General features: G+C 33.5%; 4 protein-coding genes across 5 annotated transcripts; all 4 read left to right on the top strand.

Annotated features, from left to right (window-relative positions):
* Window positions 1–963: 963 nt before the first annotated feature.
* Window positions 964–4,104, top strand: LOC105970308 (uncharacterized). Its single transcript, XM_088822270.1, has one exon. It carries the CDS (start codon window positions 1,134–1,136, stop codon window positions 3,912–3,914), a length of 2,781 nt encoding a protein of 926 aa, XP_088678396.1. The 5' UTR covers window positions 964–1,133; the 3' UTR covers window positions 3,915–4,104.
* A 7,404-nt stretch (window positions 4,105–11,508) lies between these two features.
* LOC105970359 (uncharacterized) lies at window positions 11,509–13,727 on the top strand. 2 transcript variants are annotated; one of them, XM_012995167.2, is made up of 2 exons: window positions 11,509–11,894; window positions 13,239–13,727. In XM_012995167.2, the coding sequence occupies exons 1-2, from the start codon at window positions 11,681–11,683 to the stop codon at window positions 13,550–13,552; spliced, it is 528 nt and encodes a 175-aa protein (XP_012850621.1). In that variant the 5' UTR covers window positions 11,509–11,680; the 3' UTR covers window positions 13,553–13,727. The 2 variants fall into 2 exon arrangements, with proteins under 2 accessions (XP_012850621.1, XP_088678395.1); XM_088822269.1 differs by having other exon boundaries at window positions 11,532–11,894; window positions 13,245–13,727.
* A 2,917-nt stretch (window positions 13,728–16,644) lies between these two features.
* LOC105970358 (E3 ubiquitin-protein ligase RMA1H1) lies at window positions 16,645–18,799 on the top strand. Its single transcript, XM_012995166.2, has 2 exons — window positions 16,645–16,734; window positions 17,741–18,799. The coding sequence occupies exon 2, from the start codon at window positions 17,746–17,748 to the stop codon at window positions 18,502–18,504; it is 759 nt and encodes a 252-aa protein (XP_012850620.1). The 5' UTR covers window positions 16,645–16,734; window positions 17,741–17,745; the 3' UTR covers window positions 18,505–18,799.
* Window positions 18,800–19,649: 850 nt separating this feature from the next.
* LOC148768753 (pentatricopeptide repeat-containing protein At4g21705, mitochondrial-like) lies at window positions 19,650–22,149 on the top strand. Its single transcript, XM_088822268.1, has 2 exons — window positions 19,650–20,147; window positions 20,858–22,149. The coding sequence occupies exons 1-2, from the start codon at window positions 19,785–19,787 to the stop codon at window positions 22,088–22,090; spliced, it is 1,596 nt and encodes a 531-aa protein (XP_088678394.1). The 5' UTR covers window positions 19,650–19,784; the 3' UTR covers window positions 22,091–22,149.
* Window positions 22,150–22,934: the final 785 nt, after the last annotated feature.

Raw genomic sequence — 22,934 nt, 5'->3', positions numbered from 1 at the left:
AAGATAGACTACCATTTCAAATCTCAAGTCTTCGTTGAAATTAATGAATTCCCATTATTTGGTATTTGGTAGTAGCAATGTGACCTTTTCCCATTACTATATGCTAAGTCAACTCTAGGAATCTTCTTGGTCCACTAGACTGATATAAAATACATTATTTTCAAGTCCGGCAAATTACGGCCAAACCCGTAAGTTAAGGTTAAATTATGTAATTGCAATTATTCTTCAAGTATGTATTAACTTGTACCACGAAGACCCCAATCGTGCTTCTAGTTTCTAGTCCTAAACAAGAAGCATTTATTTCGTAATTTGGTCTTACCGTTTTCAAGCATTACTAGTTCCCCTTTGGTTTGAAAAGAAACAAGAACTTGCCCAACATTTTTTTAACCTATTAAACATGTTCGGATACATAATTTATCGTAGATGTAAAATATAATTGCAAAAATGAGCAATTTTAGCATTCTAAAGCAGAAGATAATGCAAATCATCTCGATGGAAATATTTTCACGTCCATCCTTCGCGATGTTAAATTTAGTGGAATCTTTTAGATTATGTAGAATATTCTTCAGTCTGTACCCGTTCTACCTTATTCGAGCTCCACATTTTGAGACAACATGATCATAAGATGTATCTATTAACTTGTAAATATCAGATTGTGATGCATCAGAAACTGCATTGGTTCACAAAACGAGTACAAACTAGAGAACATTCCACTGAATGTAGAAGATTATGTTAAATTTAACACCATAAGGGTCGACGTGTAAAAATATTCATAGTTAAATGATGATTGTTTGTAACTACCCAAATATGAGAGAATTTTTTAGTAATATGACGTTACCTCAAGGATGCAATTTGCTAATTTTGCAATTTAAGGGTGCAAAATGCAAAAAATATATAATTTGAGGGTGCAAAATGCAAAAAAAACCCTAAGAAAGTAGACTTCATCTTCCAAGAGTCAATCACATTTGCCCAGCCTGCAATTTCCAGGAAGTGGAGCGTTGAAAAAAGTATATACAATAACAAACCCAATTAATCTATCTTCTTGAATCTTGAATCAAGAACGAGTGCAAGAATTCTTCTTGAATTCCCACTTCTTCTCATCTTTCATTAATCTCCTCGAAAACCCTGCTACAATGGCATCTTCACTTTCTCTCTCTACCTTCTTCTTCTTCTTCTTCTTCTTCTTTCGTTACACTCTTTCCGCTTCAGTCTCATACACCCAACACTGTTCCTCCGTCGTGCCGGAATCCACCACCACCGTCCCTACATACCACGACCCCCTCCCTCTCCAGTTCACCTCTTTCTACTTTACCGGCGGCGACTCCTTTTTCCGGCCCACCAACCAAGCCACCAACCAAACCTACAGCTTCGGAGGAAGATTCGTTCGTCTCCGGTTCGTACAAAACTACTACGAGACAACCGCCGCCGGCGTTTACAAGGTCCAAGCTTCCTTCCTCATCCGATCTCCTTACAACCAGTACTACAGTCATAATATCAGTAACAATCGAGCTCGAAGCGGCAGCGGCTATGGCGGATCCTATTACCGGAAGAGAGCTGCTCGTGGGTCGGTCAGATTTTCGCTCACGGGTTTCTGGTCTGGGGTTTCGAGGAAGCTCTGTATGGTGGGGTCAGCCTCTTGGCAGGTGGAAGAAACACGCGCCGCCGTCAATCTCGCCGCCGTTCTCAAGGTCAACTACGCCGCCGAGAATCCGGACATTCACACCGCCGCCGTCGCCGGAAGTTTCCAGAGCACGTCCTCCTCCTCTGCAAACGATCCGGGCTATTTCGACCCGATTCTGCTTTTCGATTTTCCGGTTTCTCGCGACTACAATTACTCATTGGTCCCGTTTTCGACCGATTCCGAATTCCCCAAGAACCAATCCCTCGATTTGCAGAAGGTGTCGTTTTGCTCCGTACTCTCTTCGAGGATCAAATCAGAGCTGGCCTACGATGCAGTCGACGAATGCAGAGAGTCTCGCCGCCGTTGTTCTCCTCTCGCCGGATCTTCTTCGCCCCGTTTTTTATCGCTGAGGTCGATCCAGTGTCTCGGAGGTGAAATGAAGCTAAGATTCATTGCAAATTTCCATAATCAAACTTATGGATACGATCAAGATTTCAGCCGCGATTCGACTTTTGTCGGAGAAGCATCGTGGGACGAAACAAACAACCATTTATCAGGCGTTCTATGTCGATTGTTAAACCCGATCGAAAATCCGAGCAATGTTGTGGGGGATTGTACGACAAGGTTCGTTCTACGGTACCCTTCGATCTGGAGTATACGAAGTGATGCCAAAGTTAACGGACGATTATGGAGCACAAAACCCGTAAACGATTCTTCGTACTTCCGGAAGATCGATCTGAAAAGCCCCGATGAGATTGATGCGGTGGCACTTCCAGGCATGAAATACGATTACACCGAATCGGAGAGAGTGAGAAATTTGTGCCCGATGGCGGTAAAGAAGCTTCCGAATAATGGTAGTATATATCCCGACGGACATTCGTACGATATGAGATTCGATCTCTCTCTCAAAAACTCGAATGGTGAGCAAATAGGGTGGGGCTACGCCACTCCTATTTCCGTCGGAATCGATTTGTTCGAAAGAAGCAGCAGCATGTTAGTTGCGGTGGACGCATTCGCACCGGAGTCCGCCCCTCGGTTCGCGGATGTCGAAGAGGGCGCCGCCGTTGTTGCCGCCGATAGTTCGCCTTTGAATATGAGCTACACCGTAAGCATCAACTATTTCCTTACGTCAAACTCGACGAACCCTCAGGATCGTATGTATCTAACGGCCGAGGGAGTCTACGATCCGAAAACGGGATACCTCTGCATGGTGGGGTGTAGAAAGATCCACAACTATTCAACTTCTGTAAACGACTGCGAACTTCTCGTGAAATTCGAGTTCGCGCCCACGAACGAAAAAAACCAAGGCGGTTTCACCAAGGGAACAATCTCGAGCACGCGGCCGAAATCGGATCCTCTCTATTTCAAGGAGTTGACTTTTTCGTCGACTTCTTACTACACGGAACAAGCCGTAGAAACCATATCAAGAATGGACTTGGAGATCGCCCTGGTCTTGATATCCAACACGCTCTCGTGCGTATTCGTGGCCGTACAAATTTTCCACGGGAGGCGGAATCCCGAGGTACAATCTTGCATCTCGATCGCGATGCTCGTCGTACTTTCTCTAGGGCACATGGTCCCGCTTGTCCTAAACTTTGAGGCCGTTTTCTTGGGGAGCCACGCGAAGCAAACGTTTCTAGTGAGTAGTGGGAAATGGCTCGAAGCTAACGAGGTAGCCATACGGGTCGTCACCATGGTAGCGTTCTTGCTCCAAATACGATTGCTCCAATCGGTTTGGTCCGCGAAAGAAACCGACGACACCCGGATAGAGAAGAAGGCCTCGTTTATTTCTTTGGTCGTGTACGTATTCGGTGGCTTTATTATGTTGTTATTGAATTGGTCACGGGGCAAAAGATCGCCACCATCATCATACAATGGCGATCTCGGTATTAGTAGTACTCTTTGGGGAGATGTACGGTCGTACGCCGGTTTGATTCTTGACGGTTTTCTTCTCCCTCAAATCGTGCTGAACGCGATTCGAGGGGGAATGGGCCGGACAGTGTTGTCCGGCCCATTTTACGTGGGGACCAGCGCTGTTAGGCTGGTCCCACATGCTTACGATCAGTACCGACTGCGGAGTTATCCGACGGCTGGTATTAACGGGACCTATTTTTACGCGGACCAAAGTGCGGATTTCTACTCGACGATGTGGGATTTCGTGATTCCTTGTGGGGTCGTTGCTTTGGCCGTTGTTGTCTTTCTGCAGCAACGGTACGGGGGGCGGTGCATTCTTCCTCGCGGGTTCGGGGAAGTGGAGCTCTATGAGAGAGTACCTGTTGTTAGTAATGAATGAAGAGTGATTATTATGTAGTAACACAAAAAAAATGGTCTAATGTGTTTTTAATTCAATTAATCAGAAAAAAAAAGTTGTGTTGTGATAAATTGAGTTTATCATATGGTATAACCATATAGGTTCACTGAGTAAACCTACACACTCATGTAATATGATTTATGATAAATTGAATGTATTAAAATTAGTTTGATTGTTCGTGTGAAAAGATTAGGGGTAGTTTTGTCAAAAAAAATATGTATGTCGATCGAACTATCGATTAATGTGGGGAGTTTACGATTCGAAATCAGGTTACCTCTACATGGTGGGGGCAGAAATAACGTTTACATTGACTGTGAGATTCTTGTGAAGTTCGAGTTTTCTCACGTAAACGAAAACGGAGGTGGTTTTCGCACAAGGGAGCCACCGAAAGCACACAAGCAAACTCGGATCCTCTACATTTCAAGAAAATGACCGTTTCGTCCCCGTTCCGATTTTTGGGATTAATTAGGGCTTTTATTTTTTTATCCATCTCACTGGGGTTTACTTTTGTTGTCTAACTCATTTGCCATTTCCACCTCTATATAAGACGATGCGTTCAATGAATAACTTATGTTTTATTCAAGATAACAACTTCTGTTTTATTCAAGATACAGTTAAACCTCTATAAATTAATGCAGTTGGAACCATCAAGATTTCATTAATTTAGCGAAATATTAACTTATCGAAAAATTAATAATTATTAATTTATACATTAATTAATAACTTATTAATTTATGAAATTACTTTTATTATTATTTTCAATGAATACATTTTTATTTTTATTTTTTACGTATATATTATTCATTGTACCATTCGTTCAATGCACTATGAAGTCCGTTTCACGAATGGAAGCTCTTAAAACAGTAATGGTATAGAACGATATATGTTGAGTTATGAGAAAACTATACCGGAAGTTCTAACCATATTAAGAAAAGTGAGCGACAAGATTCATGGTAATGTGAACTTCTACAAGAAACAAGTGAGAATTAAATTATATTATATTAAGCCTTCATTGATCTATAAAATATGGAATGTACCATGTAATTTAAGAAATTTTTTTATGCATTATTAATTTATATACTAGTTCTTCACCCGTGCGTTGCACGGATGTCAGTTTTAAAATGAGAAAAATAATAATATGTAAACGACTATCTATTTATAACAATAGCAATTCAAGTAAACAAAATGGAAGAAAATAAAAAAAAAAACCATAAACTTTATCTCTTATTTCAGAATTTTAACATATGAGATTAAATTAAATATTCCAAAGAAGAAAACGTGAAGCGCGCAAACACGATATGAAGATTAAGTGAAATCATTTAAAATATATGGTATAACTCTATTTCGAGGAATGCAACCTACTACACAATGTCAATATTTTGCAAAATAACTAAATTAACAACAAACATGGTAGGAGAGAAGTAACAAAATAGATATTCAAATAACCTGTAAGTTTATAACTAATGACGTTTAATTAGTGATGCAAATTGCTCAAACAACAATACAACTTATAAATATTGCAAAAGAGATAAGATGTATACATCCTTATTGATACCAATGCTGATATCAATACCGATACCAATATGGATACCAATACTGATACCAATATTGATATTAATATTGATACTAATACTTATACTAATTAATATCAATACTAATACTGATACTAATCAATATCGATACACATACTAATACTAATACTAATACTAATAATAATACTAATACCAATACCAATACTGATACCAATACCAATACTAATACTAATACTAATATTAATACTAATACTAATACTAATATTAATCCTAATACTATTGCTATAACACTAATACTAATACTAACACTAATATTAATACTTATACTAATACTAATACTAATACTAATACTAATACTAATACTAATACTAATACTAATATTAACACTAATACTAATACTAATACGAATATCAATACTAATGCGAATACTAATACTAATACTAATATTAATACTAATACTAATATTAATACTAATACTAATACTAATACAAATACTAATACCAATACCAATACCAATACCAATACCAATACCAATACCAATACCAATACCAATACCAATACCAATACCAATACCAATACCAATACCAATACCAATACCAATACCAATACTAACACTAATACTAATACTAATACTAATACTAATACTAATACTAATACTAATACTAATACTAATACTAATACTAATACTAATACTAATACTAATACTAATACTAATATCGATAGCAATATCGATACTAATACTCATACTAATACAAATATTAATACTAATACTGATACTAATAATAGTTATATTGATACTAATACTAATACTGTTACTAATACTAATACTAATACTAATACTAATACTAATACTAATACTAATACTAATACTAATACTAATACTAATACTAATACTAATACTAATACTAATAATAATACTAATACTGATACTAATACTAATACTAATATTGATACTAATACTAATACTAATACTAATACTAATACTAATACTAATACTAATACTAATACTAATACTAATACTAATAGTAATACTAATACTAATACTAATACTAATACTAATACTAATACTAATACTAATACTAATACTAATACTAATACTAATACTTATACTAATACTAATACTAATACTTACTGATATTGATTCAAATACTGATATTGATAGTGATACTGATACTGACATTGATACTGATATTGATACTGATACTGATACTGATGTTGATAGTCATATTGATACTCATAGTAATATTAATATTAATACGAATATTATTACTAATTATGATACTCATACTAATACTGATACTAATATTGTTACTCATACTGATATTGATGCCGATAAAAATAGTAATACTAATACTAATATTATACTAATAATACTGATACTAATACTAATATTGATACTGATACTGATACTGATATTGATACTGATACTAAAATTGATACTAATATTGATTCTCATACTGATATTGATACTGAAACTGATATCGATACTGATACATATACTGGTACTGATACTGGTACTGATATTGATACTAATACTGATACGGATACTTATCCTGATATTAATACTAATATTAGTAATAATACTTACTATTACTAATACTAATATAAATGCTAAAACTAATTTTATTGCTAATGATCTAATGCTAATGATACATATACATATATTGATACTGATATCGATACCGATACCGATACCGATACCGATACTGATACATATACTGATACTGATACTGATACTGATATTGATACTGATACTGATACCGATACTAATAATGATACTGATACTGGTACTGATAGATATTGTGGTACTGATACTGATACTGATACTTATACTGATACCAATAATAATATTGATACATATACTTATGTTACTACTAATATTTGTACTAATACTAATACTAATACTAATACTAATACTAATACTAATACTAATACTAATACCAATACTAATACTATTACTAATACTAATATTACTACTAATACTATTATTAATACTATTACTAATACTAATATGTTAATATTGTTAATGTTAATGCTAATAGCAGTGTTCTAAATAGCGGTCGTGGCGGTCGATATATCGGCCGATATATCGGTATCGGTTATAAACCTTTACGATTTTGTTGAGGCGGTTTGGAATATCGGTTTTTTACAGCGAGGCGGTTTGCGGCGGTTTTTTGGCGGGTCAAACCGATATATCGGTCAACAAATCGGTTTTTTTTTTTTTTTTTTTTTAATTTAAATTAAAATGAAAATATGTTTTGATTTTTTGTTTTTCTCCAATTCTTTCAACTTCCAAAACCAAACCAAGTACTACCCCGTAATTTATGGTTTGTTGTGTTTATTTTAATTGTTGATGCGAAAGACTTGCGTAGTATTTGTATTTCGTAAGAATCTTTTATTATATTATGATCTTATTATTTTTAAATTTTTGTTATTTATTGAGTAATTAGAATTATATAATAACATATGAATGATAGGATATAATTATGTTTAAATATTCTTTTATATATATTTTGAGTATTTACAAATAATATTTAGAAATATATTACACTAAATTTAAAAACTGATATATTTCCGATTTATCTCCGATAACTCACCGCCGCGCCGATTTATCGTGTGGCGGTCCCTAACCGCCACGTACCCGATAACCGCCTTTTAGAACCTTGGCTAATAGTAATTTTGATGCTAATGTAATCTAGATATGCTAATTATTATGCTAATGCTAATTATGATTGTAATTCTAATATTATCCAAATCCTTATCGTATTCCTAATTCTATTCATAACACTGATCATAGTTCTAATCCTAATCCTAATCATAATCCTATTCCTAACACTAATCATAAGCCTAATAATTTTAATACTAATAATACTAATGTTAATGCTAATGCTAATGTTAATTCTAATTCTAATCTTAATTATAATTCTAATCCCAAACTTAATGCTAATCATAATTCTAATACTAATACATGTCACTAATTATCGTACTAAGCATAATCATAATCTTAATTATAATTCTAATACTAATATTAATTATAATCCTAATATTATATTAATCATAATTACAATTTGAATCCTATTTCTAGTATTAATACTAATACTAATTCAAAGAATTATAATTATAATTATAATTATAATTATAATCAAAAAATTTAATTTTGCAACAATTGTTTTTGCAATGATCTATTATTTAGTATAAAAAAAATAATTCTATTCAATCTCGAACATTTATATCAAATTTCTTATGTGTGGTAGTTGAACCATAAAAAAACACATATTAAATATATTAGAAATTAATATTTAATTATATTATCAAATTGACATTAAAATTATATAAAATATTATAAGGGTATAAGCAAACATTAAGACGTAAAAGAACAATAATCATTGTTAATAAGATAAATTATGAAAATCCTCCTGAACTTAGACTAAATTACAGAAAACACCCCCACTTATCGGTGATTACTAAAATTCCCCTTATGTTTGTCTATGTCTTACACAACCCCCTTATGGTGTGATTTTTGTACGGAATCTTTTTTATTCTATATAATATCCCAAAAAATATGGAGTCTACCCTTGCAGACGGGACATTTCTTTTATCATACTTTTTAAACTTAAAAATTACCCTCAGGGGTGGTCATGGTAATAATACAAAATTGTGAAAGTGTTATTTAAGAAGAATAAATATTTCGTGTAAAGTTCACCTGAGGGTAATTTTTGTATTTAAAAAGTACCATAAAGAAATGTCGTGTGTGCAGGGTATAATAAGCATTATTGGAATATTTCACGTAATAAAAAAATTCCTTCAAAAATCATACCATAAGCGGTTGATGTAAGAGGGAAACAAACATTAGGTAAATTATTTATATAAACTATATACGGCAAGAGCACTTCGAGTGAGATTATTAAATGAGCTATCAAAACATTTAACCACCATTTTTATTCTCCAAAATAATAATTTTTAATTCCATTAGATTTATGAAATGAGGTATTTTGATATTTCATCTTTCAAATGTAAAAATACATTATGCAATCATGGTGAATAAAATATCAAACATGAGTTATGAATTCAACCACCTCAGTGTCCATTTAGAAAATAACATGTGGCAATTAGATATATTTAATTAACAACGATTTAATACCTATGGTTGGAGCAAATACATTTATATAAATATCAAAATAAAATATTAAATAGCACATAAATATTTGCAAACTCATTTTGATACTTTTGGGTTAGTGTTGATCTAGATATTTCCATAATTATATTTATTAGAGTCATAATGAAATCCTTATTAGTGGAATACAATATATAGTATATACGATCATTATACATTTTAAACAAAACAATTGATATTATTAATGTTAGCCATTAAATAAAAATGAATTTAATACCAAAGATTTAGAATTATTATATTTTGAAATATATAAAATCAATTCGTTTTTTTATCAATTGATTAAACTTAGCTTAGGTCATTCAATTTATTAGTATAATCATGATAAAATTCGTATTTTAATTAGTATATAATTTAAAAAGTTAAATCAATCGTAAAATTTATTGTCACTGGATTCTTCAGTGAAGAAAAAAATAATTATTTAAATAATAACATGAAATTCATGTAGTATAATTTTCAATATGATAAATAAGTGGGAGTACATTACTCTACACATGGCATAACAAATGGCGTCAATTTTCGCAAGATAGTAAATTCAAACACATATCTATCTTTTTTTACAGATAATATTAATATATAATAGTAAATTAGTAAAAAAAATACATATTCTCTAGTCATGTTCATGTAAAATGTATAATATCAAATAATTTATTCTACAATATTTGTTTTAATATAAATCAAAGTTTATGAATTAAAATTAAATCGTAACACCACCAATCATCCAATTATAATAAGAGAAGATTTTAAATCGAATTTAACTAAATTAAAATTAAATTATTTATAAAATTAAATTCAAAAATAAATTTATTTAGGGTTTCCAAAAAAGTTGATATATTTAGAGCATTTTATATATGGTAGGATATAAATATATTAATAAAATAATTAAACATATTTAACTATCTTTAATTTTGGAAAATGATGACATGTTTTTTGATGATTTATTTCGACCAACCAATTCGCCACTTGGGATGAAATTGAAGACATGTCATCAATTGAAATTGCCAAATGTCAATCAATTAGCTATGCAATTCAACTTTTATATATTATATAGATTATATGGGGCTTCTTAAAATTTCGGAATGTGAATTATCTTATAAATTTAGCGAATTATTAATTTAGCACGTTGTCCCCGAATCGGGACCGGGAAAATTTATTATTTAAGCGAGGTTATTAATTTATCGGGTATTAATTTATCGAGGTTCTACTGTAATACGTTAAGATCTAAGTTGAGTTTTTTTTAAGTTTAATATATAGCATGGAATAAATAAAGAACCTGTAACAGTATTTATAAAAAGAAAAGTTTAAATTACAGCTATCCCTAGGTCAGGTTAAATTACGAAAAAAATCTATGATGTTTGGATAATTATAATCAGCCCTCAACTATGAATTTTCTTACACGTCTATTCTTGCGGTGTCAAATTCATCAGAATCTTCTAGAGTATGTAAACGTTCTCTAATTTGTACTCCTTTTGTGCCAAAATGCAGTTCAAATGCACCACAATCTGATATTTAAAAGCCAAGAGACACATCTTATGATCATCTTGTTACAAAATGTGGAGTTCAAATGGGTAAAACGGATACAAATTGGAGAATATTCCACTAATAACCTAGAAGATTCCACTAAATTTGACACCGCAAGGGTGGACGTGTAAAAAGCTTCATATCGAGATGGTGGTTGTAATTATTCAAACAAGAAGGGTTTTTTTTGTAATTCGACATTGTCTCATGCGTATCCGTAATTTACCAAAAAAAAACCTATAATAGTCCAACAGAAATTGAGCCCAGGCCCGAACCCAAAAAATAAAGGCCCAATCAAGTAGTATCCGGGCCCACGTAATCCATAATGAAACTATTCCTCGTCCATACATATTATATTTCATCATCCAAAAAAAAAACAAATTACTCAGAACCAAACAAACCTTACTCCACCACTCTCTTCACCCATTTATCCACAATACACTCTCACTCTGTGTTGATATTACTTAATTTTTTTTTTCCCCTTTCTTTCTTCATTCTATTCTATTCTATATTCAATTCAATTCGCCATGGCTGGTTTGCTAGAAACCCTAGTTGTCCCACGCGCCTCCGCTTTCCCGTCCGCCTCTTCCGCCGCCGGCGCCGGATCCAGCTCCGTCCGATTCTCCGAGTTCAGGGGACTCAAGATCCAGCCGACTCGCTCCTCCGCCAAACTTAGGTCGAATTTGAAATTCGCTCGCCGTGGTGGTTCAATCGTCTGCGAGGCGCAGGAAGCTGTCCAAGGTTTGAATTCTCTGGAAATTGAAAATCTGTGGTGTTCAATTCAATTTTTTTAATTGAATTTCTTGCTGTGTATGATATTTATTCCCAATTGAAACCTGTAATCGCTCATGTCAGGAAAAATTGAAGTGGTTTTAATATCTTCAGAAAAAAAGTTGATTTTGTTTTAAAAATATTTTTTCTGTATGTTTTTTGATATTCTTTGAAATTGGTGACATAATAAATTATTTCGTTATGTAGATTAAGATTTTCTTTTTTTGTTTTCTGACTGCGAGTTTTTTTTTTCTTCGATAAATGTATGAGATTAGTTTAGTGAATTAAGTCTGTCTTCGAAGTTTTAGTTATCGTTACAATTACTTCCTGGTAGTCTGGTACACAAATTGATGAACATCATATTGTAGAATCGAGACGATTGAAACGATTAAGCAATGATGGTTTATGAATATGATGGTGGTGTTTGCAAAAGCTTTTGAAAAGTGATTCTGAGCTTTTTTTTGGCTCATAATCACTTTTGAAGTGCTTGCAATACTAGCTTTTTCTTCTACTTCTCTTAAAATACTCTTAAAATAAGTTGCTTTAAGCTAAAAAAGAAGCTCCCTTGGAGCAACTTCTCTTAAAATAAGTTGCTGAAAGCTTATTTTTCATGGAATTTGCTAACACCCCAAACTTTTAGAAAATAAGCACTTAATATTAACTTAGCTCATAGGTGGTGTTTGCAAATGATTATTTAAAAGCAGAAGTTAGTGATTGTGCGTTAAGCCAGTTTTAAGTGCTTATTTCTAAAAGTTGGGGGTGTTTGCAATTATTCTGGAAAATGAACTTAAATAGAAAAAGCAGGGTTAGGGGTGCTTTTAAAAAAATAGCTTAAAGCAGATTATTAGAGAAGCAAAAGCAAAAATTGATTTTGCAAACACCTGAAAACAGATTATGAGCAAAAAAAAGCTCATAATCACTTTCAAAAAGCTTTTGCAAACACCACCATAATCACCAACTTCTGCTTTTTTTTAAAAGCTTTTGCAAACACCACCTAATCCAGATATGGCCCTTTGCCTGATCATCTTCTCATGAAATGTTGGAATCTGACCGACATTTGTTCTAGCTCAATTTTTCCCAAATTCTCGTTTTCCTTTACTTATTTAAATCGACTATATTCAGTTAATCTTTAACTGGTGTTGGTCCTCACAATTTATGTGTCCATGTTTAAGTAATCGTTACATGCGTAACGTATTTTGTGTACAATGATAGTGACCAGGAAATTTTCCAATGAATATTATTATGAATATTGTTTCTGTTTATTTATTTTATAAATCAATCTCAACATTAGTTCCTAAAAAAAACACACTGCAGTGGCAGGCGTTACCGATTCAAACTGGCAGACTCTCGTGCTCGATGCTGATCTACCCGTCCTGGTCGAATTTTGGGCACCGTGGTGTGGGCCCTGCCGCATGATCCACCCCGTCATTGACAAGCTGGCAAAGGAATATTCCGGGAAGCTCAAGTGCTACAAGGTCAACACCGATGAGAGCCCTTCAATTGCAACGCAGTACGGGATCCGAAGTATTCCAACCGTCATAATATTCAAGAACGGAGAGAAGAAAGATGCAGTGATCGGCGCGGTTCCGGAATCGACTTTGACGACCTGCATAGAGAAATTCTTGTAGAAATGGTGAGTGTATACATTATATAATATGTTCTCTCCCATGAAACGTAATACCCCCGTCTTTTTATTTATGCTCGCTAAATAAACCGTATAAGCTCGTGTATAGTTGATGTTGCTGCTGTAATCTATGTTTTCTCCAAGATTATGTTAGTCATTAATTATTCATACTTCTGAAATTCCTCTTTGCATTGGCTGTGTTTGCATATGTTCTTTCTCTTTCAATATTTGCAAAATTGGGATTAGCTAGGATTAGGCTTGATAGATAGTATAATCAAGATTTGTCAAATGTTTGGAGTTTAGGTTTGTTCAATTAATCATAATAGCTAGTCTTAGAGGTATTTTGGATATTCTATAAACAATCTTTAATAATCAACTTATAAATATTAAATAGTACAAGAGTATATACACATAAATTCAAGGGTAAATAGCATTATTTAACCCTCGTGTAGTTTGAACTTTGTGCACATGAGCTCGTTGTACTTTTCAATATAAGCACACAACTCCCTGTAGTTTCAATTATTTGCACATAACCCCCTTGTACTTTAAATATAAGAACCTAGTTAAGCCCTTCTATGATATTCCACTTGGCAAATAATCATGCTCATTAGGAAGATAATTTTTTTGAAAGTACAAGGGGGTTATGTGTTATATTGAAAGTAGAGAGGGTCATGTGCACAAAGTTCAAATCATTGGGGGAGTAAGTGCTATTTACCCGTTACAAAATGAATAGATTTGACGGGTTGAATTGGATTGAAGTATTTGAACTTGAGGAAATGGTTTGTAGTAAAAGTTTGGCAAATTGCGGTCACTCTCCTTTAAGGTATAAGATTAAATTACGAAAAAAATATTTCATTTTTGAATAATTATAATTATACCCTTCAACTTTGTATTGTCTAATACGTCCATCCTTACAGTTTCAAATTCACCTACTGAATAAATGATTTTTTTTTTCGTAAAAAATACTTTGTTGAGGGGTAGTTATAATTACTTAAACAAAAGGAGTTTTTATTCATTATTTGATATTATAAGAAGCTATTAGTTATAGTATGTTGAATCCACGATGAATCAAAAAGATAAATTATAATAACATAGTTGAAAGATTTGAAATCTAATTAATAGACTAGCTTAATAGCTTCATTATTATGGATTTAAAATTATGCAGAATTTTCCAACAATGACTTTTCTTCTGTCCAACATTGACCAAAAATTTCATTATTGTTTGTTTGATTGTTTGAGTTATTATCAAAGGGTAAATTACAAACACCCCCTAAGGTATGGTTAATTTACAAAAAAAAACCCTCTTGTTTGGATAATTACATCTATCCCCCTCAACTATGATTTTTTTTCTTACACCTCCACCCTTATGGTGTCAAGTTCAACATAATCATCAAGATTTCGTGGAATGTGCTCTAGTTTGTTCTCTTTTTGTGTAGAAATACAGTTTCTGATGCACCACAATCTGATATATACAAGTCAAAAAACACTTATTATGATCATCTTGCTTCAAAATGTAGAGTTCGAATGGGATAAAACGGGTACAAAAGTGATAATATTCTATATAATCTCGAAGATTCCACTAAATTTGAGGAGTTGAGGGGATGATTGTAATTATCCAAACAAGATGGGAGGTTTTGTAATTTGATCATACCTTAGTGGATGGTTGTAACTTACCCTATTATCAAATTAGCCATTAGTTCACTGACTCTGATAATTCCCTTTGACTGTCGTTGTAGGATTGACTATTGAGCATTGTTTAATATGTCAACATCTCCACTTGTTATTTACAAAAGATTGAGAGAGAGAGATAAGTAAGCTATTAGAGTTAAATAATTATGGCCAACTCCCTAATGTAAGATTAAATTACAAAAATTCCTTATGTTTGGGTAATTACATACTCAACTATGTATTGGTTTTACACATCCAATCATTATAATGTACCTACTAAATGAGGGGTTTTTTCTATAAACAAATACATAGTTAACAAGAAGGATTTTTTTTTTTTTTTTTACTCAAAAAAAAAAAGAAGGATTTTTTTTCCTCCTAATTTGACCTTAAATTTAAGACAATTGGCTATTTATAAAAGTTGTGAATTATTACTTTTTAATTTTTTTTGTGCAGTACTTCAAAGGACTAAGAATACATAGATAGATCTACAAAAGAATAAAAATAAATAATATTTGCATCTATTGCATAAATATAATTTAGGATTATTACCTCAACACCCCTGTTTTTATTTAAATATTAAAAATTCCATGTGCTATTAATATTAACAGTTAATGTCCAATGGCGGAGTCAGCATAGGGTCACGGCCTCTCTAAAATTTCTCAAATTCCTATTATTGTATATAAGATTTAAAAAAATTGGGTATAATGGCATTATCGACCCCTCTCTCATAGTTTTTTTTAATGCATTAGATCTTGCAGAGTTTGAATCTTGACTCCGCTAGTGATTACATATCCGTATTCAAAATTTCTTTTATTTATCAAACAAACCCTAAAAACTCACCATTGTAGTTTGTGTGCTACAACAAAATGTACCATATACTCCATCCATTCACTTTTAATTGCCCTTTTTTAGCTTTGCAGAATGGTTAAAAAATTCATCAAATGTGCCTTGATTTTATGAAGATGTATGTCGTTGGACTAAAATGACCTTATCTTCTAATTAATAAGAGAGATAAATGAGTTTTACAAAGATCTTGAAAAGAGTTAATAAGGGTATAAATTGGAAATTAAGTAACTAATGCAGTATCGAAAATTTAAAATGACAGATAATATAAAACATTTTTTTTTTCTCAAAAGTGACAGATATTATGGAACGAAATGAATAATAAATTTCGTTAGTATTAACAACATGATTTCTTTTTTCTCTTTATTACCAACTTCCATATAACATATGCAATAAACTCATATAGTAATTTTTATTTACTTTTTTCCATTAATGGATAATAACAATTTATTAAATGGAGTGGAGACATCGACGCTAAATACCACGCTCCTTCGGTTTTAATCACCTGCTACGCGGCGCACGTACACCTCATACTCCCCCAGCTTACATATATTGCTAAATTCGTCCCTCTATTTCTAATTTCTTCATTCATTTCCCATTTCCTCCAAACTTCACTTTCTCTCTCTACAAAACTCATTTCATCTTCTCTCTCTCTAGATTCTCCTTCTGGTTCAGGTGCGCTCTCGTTTTTCGCATATCGGCAATGTTTCGTGAGCTCATTTGATTTTTTATTTTATTTTATTTATTTATTTATTTATTTTTCCATTTTCGCCGTGGATTCTGGTGCTTGCTTCTTCTAGATTGGCCTTTCTGGTGTTTCTATACGTTGTTTTTAAGATTTCAGGCATTTCAATTTTGTGGTGTTTCTGTTTTAGGTCATCTTTTGGGGTCTGATTGTTTCGAATTGATGAAAAAAAAAGGGGAAAGTGGGATTGTTTTGTTAGCTTGTTTATGATCAATTAAAGCTGTGTTTTTGGTTTCATTTATGCATTTGATTTTTCTTTTATGCTCTTTCTGGGTGATAAGGTGTTTATCAATTAAAATCCGGTAAATATTCGGAGATGGTTTTAATTTTATTTTTTTTATTTGTTTGATTGTCTAATTTGTTTGGAGACATGTAGAAAAGTTTTGAATTTTGAAAATTGAAATATATAGATTTTATGTATTTTCACCTATGATAAAACCCGAGCTCGAAAGCTTCATTATTAGGGGAAAAAAAAAACAGAAAATTAAATGAAGATTGTTACTTTTCGGCATGGGAGAGGAGGGGGGTTTTGTGGGGAATTTATTTGCATGAATCGAATAGCTTGTCGAGGTTTATATGTGAGGGCAGCCTCGAGTATTTCATTTCTGTTCGTCCCACTTATATAAAATTTCTCCATGGCAATCAATTGTAGCCTCTGATTCAACCAAAGCTATTGGAACTATCTTTCTGTTAAGTGTAATAATTAGCATCGACTAAGGAATCTTTAATAGACAAAGGAACTATCTCGTTTCCTCTGGGTTTTTTTTTTCTTTTTGGTTGAATATTATTTCTAGTGGCGGATCAACACTTCGGCTAGAGATTTATAGAATGAGCCGACTGCCAAATTTACGCCTTCAATTTTTTCCTACGGTTACCGTCTTGAATAAGCTGTGCTATCCTTTGATCTGTTTTGAATCGTTGCCTCTCCCTATGCAGTTATCATGGCTTTTCCGCAAGAATTCGATGCCCGTTCCACACATTCCGTATCCGAGGGAAATCACTCGCATAAACAGAAATGGAATTCCATGTCACAATCTGCTACAGTTCTTGAAAATCTAAACGGATGCTTCGATTGCAACATTTGTCTAGACTCGTGCCACGAGCCTGTGGTAACACTTTGCGGCCACTTATACTGTTGGCCGTGCATCTACAAATGGATCGATGTTGAAAGCTCCTCGTTCGAATCCGAAGAGCAACCTAGATGCCCTGTCTGTAAAGCTTACATCTCCAATTCCTCACTCGTTCCTCTCTACGGTCGAGGTAGATCACAATCTCTGTCTGAAATCAAGAAACCCCCATTGGATTTGATCATTCCTCCTAGACCGTCGGCGCTTGGTCTGAACGCCCTTCTCGCCTCTGCTGCAACATCTATTTCATCCAATTCTAATCAGCAAAATAATCGAAGCCCGTTTCAGCCCGAAAATCAACTCACTAATTATAATTCGATTACACCACCAATGATTGGAAGCCCTACAACAACCAGTTTCGTCAGCCCGACAATTAACATGGTCGGCGAAATAGTGTTTGCTGGAATGTTTGGCGAGGCAAATATGTTTCCTTATCGGTATACGAATTCTTACCAATTTTCGGGAAATGCTAGCCCGAGATCGAGAATGCAAGAAATCGAGGCGGAGATATCGCTGAACAGAGTATCCATCTTTCTCTTCTGGTGCATTGCTCTTTGCCTTGTCCTGTTTTAACCTTTTTTTGTTCCCGTTTCGTTGTTGTATAGCTGTGTCGTGTTGGAAAACAGTCGACCGTGGAGTGTATGTGTGTGTGTATATATACATATATATGTAGTTTTCGATAAAGTGATTTTATTGTGAAACAATGTATTCTGAAGGGATGAGGTTTTCCTCAAATGACATTCTTGATTGCGAAACACTTGTTGGAACGATTTTTCGTTTTGTTCCGTGTGTATCTTCGATATGACGGGGGAATTGGTCTCGGAATTATTTATTGCAATAATATTTCTACTTTTACTTTGTTGAACTATGAACTATTTGCAGTGATTTTTCAAACATATCAATTTATAAATTAGCCTGCTTACCTATATTGGATCAAGGTGGTGTCTGCAAATGCTTTTAGAAATAGATTATCAGTTTTTTTTTTTGAGATAATCTGTTTTTAGGTGTTTGCAAAATAAGCTTTTGCTTTTGCTACTCTCATAATAATCTGTTTTAAGTTATAATTTTAAAAGTACCCATGTACTTGTTTTTTCTATTTTGGTTGATTTTCCAACTAATTTGCAAACACCCCTAACTTTTAGAAACAATCACTTAATTCCAACTTAACTCACAATCACCTACTTCTGCTTTGAAAAAAGCTTTTGCAAATACCACCTAAGGTGGTGTTTGCAAAAGCTTATATAAAAGTAGAAGTTAGTAATTGTGAGTTAAGTTGGAATTAAGTGATTGTTTCTAAAAGTTGAGGGCGTTTGCAAATTAGCTGGAAAATCAACTAAAATAGAAAAAACAGGTACATGGGTGCTTTTAAAATTATAGCTTAAAGCAGCTTATTTTAAGAGAAGCAAAATCAAAAGTTTGTTTTGCAAATACCTAAAAACAGATTATAAACATGAAAAAAACTCATAATCTATTTCTAAAAGCATTTGCAAATACCAACTAAATTAAATTGAATTAATTCGCGACTTATTAACTAATTAATATGTTTGGTTCTTTAGATTACTTATTGTATTAAATACGTTAGATTCTCTTATTACATGTGAATTGGCTACAAAGTATTTCATTTAACAAAATTGTTAATTGATAAAATTATACTTTTTCATGATCCATTTTGATGCTTCTACCAATTAATATTTCAATTATATTAAATTAATCCTTTTATTACAACAATTTCTTCATTGCAAGAGATAAAAAAGGTTGAGAGATGAATCCCGCGCCACCGTCGTCACTCTAAAACCCTAATAAAACCCTAGGTAAAAAATCCCCAAAACCTAACCCTCAAATTTCCAAATCAAATGTCCAAACTTTACTCACAGTCCACCGCAATCAGCAGTTCTGCAATGTTTGCATCATCCTTAAACAGATCAAATTTACTGCAGCGATTGAATTCTAGATACCTCGGTGCCGTTAGAAGAGCCTTCTCTTGCACCATTGCCGCAACCGCCGCCGCTGCTGCTGTTCCGAATGGAAATGCGTCGAAATACTCAGCTTCCCGGAGTAGAAATTTGTTCTCCAGAATCAGCCCCGTCCGGCGGGATTACGACGTCGTTTTGGTGCTCGATCAGTGGGTCTCCGAAGGCAGAGAGATCAACCCCCTCGAGTTCCAGCGCATTATTCGGGATCTCCGTAGCCGCAAACGTTTTTCTCAGGCTCTTCAGGTTTTTTATTTCATTTCAATTTTTTTTTAGTGAAATTTCTTTGAGAAATTGGATATGTGTTGGGGGAAATTTGTAATTTTGGTCCTATATGTTGGTCTCTTTAGTGATTTAGTCCTATAAGTTAGTCATATTTCAATTTTTACATGCAATAATTGTGCAAAATTAGTATTTTTAGTCCTATTGCACTCGAATTTTGAATTTTAGTGATGTACTTAACAAACGCGTAGAAATTTATTTATATGGACACTTGAAAATTGTAAATGCTCCTCTAATTTGATTTATAGATGAGTCGTCTCACTTAATTGAAGTTTTACGAATGGTAAGTTAGATGTCGAATTTTGTAAATTTCCAAGCGTCTGTATAAGTAAAATGCGTCGAGTCGAGTTTATTCGTCGCGTCGTAAAATTAAAAATCATGCAAAATGGGACTAAAAATACTATATTTGCAAAGTTATTGCATGTAAAACTGAAACATGACAAGTTAGAAGACTAAATTCCTAAATAGGCCAACATAGAGAACCAAAACTACAATTTTCCCTATGTGTTGGGCGATTGTTCTGAAATTATATATATATATATATATATACACACACACACACACACACATACATACGTAAATAATCTGTACTTTTCTCACTTAATCCCCGAGCAGAATGATTGTATTGATAGTCTTTTAGACAGCATTTAGTAACTAAGCCCCGCTTATTGCAGATATCCGAGTGGGTTAGTCGTAACGGTTCCTTTAAATTGTCACCGAGTGATAAAGCAGTGCATTTGGATCTAGTTGGTGTCGTCCACGGATTGGAAGCTGCCGAGGGCTACTTTGGTAATTTACCCAAAGAAGACAAAAACGAAAAGACCTACGGTGCTCTATTGAGCTGTTACGTAAGAAGTTCTCTCTTATCGAAAGCCCTTGTCCACATACAGACAATGAAAGAAATGGGGTACGGCGGAACGTCTCTCACTTACAACAATCTCATGGTACTCTACAAGAAAGTCGGTCAACTCGAGAAAATCCCCGAGATTCTCTCGGAGATGAGGAATTACGGAGTTGCCCCCAACAACTTCACTTACAGAGTGTGCATAAGCTCGTTTGGCGAAAGATCCGATCTTATTGGCATGGAGAAGCTTCTAGAAGAAGTTGAGTTAGAAAACGGGGGCTTGTCTCTTGACTGGGCAACGTATTCAATAGCGGCCTATTTTTTCGTAAAGGGAAACGAGAAGGAGAAAGCGTTGACTTGTATGAAGAAGTTGGAACAAAAGCTCGAAAAGGATGCTATTGGTTATAATCACTTAATCTCACTTTACGCTCATATTGGAGATAAAAACGAGATGATGAGATTGTGGGCTTTGCAGAAAGTCGTTTGTAAGAAGCAAATTAATAGGGATTATATTACGATTTTGGGTTCTTTGGTGAAGATCGAAGAGTTCGAAACGGCCGAGGAAGTGCTAGCGGAATGGGATTCTTGCTGCCATACGTACGATTTTAGAGTGCCGAACGTACTCCTTATCGGGTATTGCCAAAAGGGTCAAGTCGAGAAATCGGAATTGATGCTTCGGAATATCGTGGAAAGGGGGAAGAAGCCGATTCCGAATAGCTGGTCGATTGTCGCTTCGGGGTATGTGGATAACGGTAACATGGAGAAGGCGTTTGAGTGTATGAAGGAAGCTTTGGCGGTGAAGGGAGATAAGTTGAAGTGGATGCCGAAACCCGGTTTGGTGACTAGGTTATTACATTGGATTGGGGATAATTGTGGGATTGAAGAAGTGGAGGGTTTTGTTTTGTCACTTAGGACAGTGATTCCTGTGAATAGACAAATGTACCATGCTTTGATTAGGGCAAGTGTGAGAGTTGGGAGAGATGCATCTTGGGTTTTGGAGATGATGAAAAGTGATGGAATTGTTGTTGATGATGAAACATTCAATATGCTTTGTAACTTGTAAGATAGAATATATATATATAGGGTTAATTTTCATTTAAATTATATGCTGAATTTGTATAATTATCATTTTTTTTAACATGGAAAATCTTATTTCACTTCATATATATATATATATATATATATATATATATATATATATATATATATATATATATATATATATATGGCAAATTACAACCATTCCCTGAAGTCAGATCAAATTACGAAAATATATCTTATGTTTGGGTAATTACAACCACTCCATCGACTATGAATCTTCTTACACACTTTATGGTGTCAAGTTCAACATAATCTTCTAAATTTTATGGAATATTCTCTTTATGGTGTCAAGTTCAACATAATCTTCTAAATTTTGTGGAATATTCTCTAGTTTGTACACGTTTTATGTGAAAATGCAATTTTGATGCACCACAATCTGATATTTACAAGCCAAGAGACACATCTTATGATCATCTTCTTTCAAATTCAAAATGTGGAACTCGAATGCGATAAAACGGAGTGCAAATTAGAGAATATTCCACATATTCTAAAAGATTCCACTAAATTTGACACCAGAAAGACGAGTGTTTAAGAAGATTCATAGTTAAGAGAGGTCATTGTAATTACCCACACATTATGGGATTTTTCGTAATTCGACATTACAGTGGCCGTAATTTACCCTATAATATATATTCAGGTGCCGGAAAATGGATTAGTTACCAAATAATAGAAAAATAGGCGAACGAATAATTCAAAACTCCGATGATAAAAAAATATTCCTTAGATCATTAAGCAAAAGAGCCGGTAGAATTCCATGCAAAATAATATCACATTCCAATGAATTTGTTCGAAAAAATAACCAATTC

This window comes from Erythranthe guttata, chromosome 8 (genome assembly GCF_056151865.1).
Source record: "Erythranthe guttata isolate IM_541 chromosome 8, IM_541, whole genome shotgun sequence".
NCBI lineage: Eukaryota > Viridiplantae > Streptophyta > Magnoliopsida > Lamiales > Phrymaceae > Erythranthe > Erythranthe guttata.
This window is presented reverse-complemented; position numbering and strand designations above follow the sequence as displayed.